Below are 3,655 nucleotides of genomic sequence, written 5' to 3' on the forward strand. Positions count from 1 at the left end.
TTACCATTTTCAGAAAAAAAATCATTTAATATTCTAAAATGTTAATATTACTTAAAAAATATTGAACCTTAAAAAATATTTGGTATTTCTTTTCGGATGAATTTTCATGTAATTTTCATAACAGTTCACACATTAGAAAATGTTCATGTCTGTGTCAAAATATTTATATTAAAAAAATAGGAAAAACAGAAGAAAAAATAGATGGAAAATGATAGATAAAAAAGAAAAAGTGAAACTAAAAGATAAAGAAGAAAAATAGAAAATTAAATTGAATAAAAATAATAATAAAGAAAATTCTACATCCAATCGCATAAAATGGCCCTAGATCATGGAGGGCAACCGTGGACGATTAACGAGTTATTGCCCACTATTGCGCTAGCAGTCAGGGGGAGCCGCTGCGGAGAAAGCACGCGAAATACTTCTTGTAAACTAATAAACTTTGAGCTATATGTACACTCTCCAATTGGTTTTTTTAGGGGTTATGTTCTCCAATTAACTATACATATGTATTGGGCTGTGCTGTAAAACAAAAGTTACACCTTTTGTCAATTTGATGCGGTGTATGATTAATATTCTCAAGTGGTGGATTAAACCAGGGGCTGGGAGATGTTGTGGCACTGTGCTGTGCTGTAATGGGATTGATGGTGTCGCACTTGCAACGGCTCAAAACTGAACTGCTGTCTCCTCCGTTTCTTTTTCTTTGTTGCTTTCGGAAGGTCAACTGAAACCCAGCCAATAGCCAGGCTAGGCTTGGGCTACAAATTGATTCAGCAAATGTAAAGCACCGGCCGGCAGCAAAAGAGAATCTCCTTACTTCTCCTGGCCACTAGCTTAGCTAGCGCGAATCATACATTCCATCAAATTATATATGCGTCTCATCTCTCCATTCAAAAATTAAAGCTGAAGATGTTCATTGCTTGACCAGAGAACGTGCAGGACTACCAGCATAATTACTACTATCTCCGTCCGGGTTTATTAGTCCCCTTAATATTTTATGCTAAATTTTGACCTTACATTTGATTAGCAAAATGTAAGTTATATGCCATAAAAAATATTTTGATAGATTTATATTTGAAAGACGTTTTCAATTATATTATTTGTGTTACACATAAATTATATTTTGCTAGTTGAATCTATAGTTAAACTTTGACTCAAAATGCAAGAGGGCCGGGACCGGTAAACCTGGACGGAGGTAGCAGTAGTATGTAACCTATTACTAGGTCTAGCTCAGTTGCCGGTAGTTGTACAACAGTACATCATCGATCGATTAACACTGGTCTGAGTGGTATCTCGATAATGCAAGTCAATTTGGAGACAGATTTTTGCCCAGATCGAACTGATACTATTTTAAATATATTTTTTAAATATTTTATTGAATACATACGTATACAATTCTAGTGTCATGATAACTCTACCACTGAAGCACACTAATTTTCTTTCTTTCACTATAGCCAATTCATAGCTAACTGAACTGCACTAACAACCATTGTCTAGTGACAGCTACGGCAAGAAGCTGCTCTCGTCCGTGTCAGCAGAAGCAGAAGCGGCCACGCCCTCGCCGTCACAGGCCGCTCCGCACCTCCGGCACCGGCCCGGGGCTGCCAGCGGTGGCGCCGGCGGCGAGCAGGACGAGGAGGACACTGACGAGTCGAGGATGGTGGCGCGGCACGTGGGGCAGGTGGCGCACGTTCGGAGCCAGGCGTCGACGCAGGCGACGTGGAAGGAGTGGCCGCACCGCGGCAGCACCCGGAGCTCCTCCCCGGTGGCCAGGTCGGCCAGGCAGATGGCGCACTGCTCCTCCAGCTGGTGCCCTTCTTTCACTGCCGTGACGGGGAGCGCGTCGATGGCCTTCTTCTTCAGGCCTCGGGGAGGAAGAGGCAAGGTCATGGTGATGCTATTGCTGGCGAACGGTGAAGAGCGGCGGGCGCGACGGCAGGTGCAGCGCGCGACGAGGGCGAGGCCGGCGAGGCAGACGAGCGCGCAGAGGAGGGAGGCCAGGATGACCACCATGTTGGGGTCGATGGAGATCATGGCCGCCGGCGCCGACGAGGAAGATGAGGAGGCAGCTGGGTTGGGGGCAGCGGCGGTGGTGCTAGAGCTAGAGTGGACAAGGCTCGCTGGAGTGCGCATGATCGTCGACGGTCAGTGACGAGGCAGTGAGTGAAGTGGTGTTGTTTGCTTGTTGGCAACAAATGAGTACCACGAGCTGGTCTTGTTCTGTCTAGTGTCTAGCGGAGCTTATATAGTCGACGGTAACACACGACACACCCAACGTGGTGGGAGGGGAATTTTTGGTCTATGGGTGTATATATACATCCCTATATGGAAAAAACATTAGTAATTAAATAAAAAGTCAATACATTATGAATAGGGTCTGTCTAGGACGCATCTAGATGTGACATAATTATGTCACATCTAACCTTATGTCCACTCTATTTGTGGTCTATTTTTTTGTCCTAGTTTTTTTAGTTTCTTGTTGCTGCATTATATATTTGTGGGAGCTTAGATGTGACATCCTTAAAAAACATCTAGATGTGAATTAGACAAACTGTTATGAATATATTTTTGAAATAAACTTGACCTGCCATTGTACTCGTAAAAAAATTCATGGAAAGAAAAAATCTCGTTGACTTCTTTTTAAAAAGGAAAAAAAATCGATCAAAATAGTGTGAATAGTGACAATAATAGCAAATAGTTTTTGTTTTTTTCTCCTTGAAATCAACGCTGGTTTTCTATTCATGAAAATTATATACTAGTGCAAAAGAAAGTCAAGTTTATTATAAAACTTCCAAACCGTTTTGACTTCTTTAATTAACAATTTTTCCCCATATAAGATGTACTAGCACATATGCCCGTGTGTTGCAACGGGAAAAATTGATGTTTTGTGCAAGCATAATGTCCCACAGCATCGGATTCACTATGAAGAACATGCTGCAACCACTAGTAGAAAAGGGGCCTATTGTCCCAGTTCGTAAGGCCCTTCTGTCCCGATTTTTGAACCGGGACTAAAGGGTCGTTACTAATGCCCTAAGCCTTTAGTCCCGGTTCTTACACAAACCGGGACAGATGGGCCTCCACGTGGCCGGTGCAGCGAGCCCAGGCAGGAGGGCCTTTAGTTCCGGTTGGTGGCACCAACCGGGACCAGTAGGCATCCACGCGTCAGCAGGTGGCAGGAGCTGAGGTTTTTTTTCTGAAAGGGGGTGGTTTAGGGGGTAATTTAGGGTGTGTAAGCTAGCTAACAGAGAGAAGTGTCCTCTCTTATTTCCGTGCTTGGTTTACCAACGCTACTGCTATGCCTAAACATGGCTTAGATTAAAGTGAAGGCAACATGTGATGCATGTCGAAAGTAATATTAATCCAAACTTGATCAAGTTTGGATTAGTACTACTTTCGACATGCACCACATGCTTGTTGCCTTCACTTCAATCCAATCCATGTTCATTTCACCCACTGATATATAATAACTCTTCATGCCCGCATCATGCATCATCATAATAACAAGTCCTACTAATCATCATCATACAACTTCTACTCGTTATGAATAACAAGTCATACGATCATCATCCTCATAGTCATCGAACCAACCCTACTTAATTGTTCTAGGCACATGATCATCAGTATTAGGTAGGACCTAAATACCCTCTTTAAAGTAAAA

At 42.9% G+C, this 3,655-nt stretch overlaps 1 protein-coding gene across 1 annotated transcript; it reads right to left on the reverse strand.

Moving 5' to 3' along the window:
* Positions 1-1,331: 1,331 nt before the first annotated feature.
* LOC109774692 (probable E3 ubiquitin-protein ligase ATL44) lies at positions 1,332-2,207 on the reverse strand. Its single transcript, XM_020333456.3, has one exon. The coding sequence runs from the start codon at positions 2,128-2,130 to the stop codon at positions 1,501-1,503; it is 630 nt and encodes a 209-aa protein (XP_020189045.1). The 5' UTR covers positions 2,131-2,207; the 3' UTR covers positions 1,332-1,500.
* Positions 2,208-3,655: the final 1,448 nt, after the last annotated feature.

The sequence above is a fragment of the Aegilops tauschii genome, chromosome 6, assembly GCF_002575655.3.
Source record: "Aegilops tauschii subsp. strangulata cultivar AL8/78 chromosome 6, Aet v6.0, whole genome shotgun sequence".
Taxonomy (NCBI): domain Eukaryota; kingdom Viridiplantae; phylum Streptophyta; class Magnoliopsida; order Poales; family Poaceae; genus Aegilops; species Aegilops tauschii.

Excerpts from the sequence above, each read along its gene's own strand:
- LOC109774692 (XM_020333456.3), bottom strand. The coding sequence starts at position 2,130 with ATGCGCACTCCAGCGAGCCTTGTCCACTCTAGCTCTAGCACCACCGCC.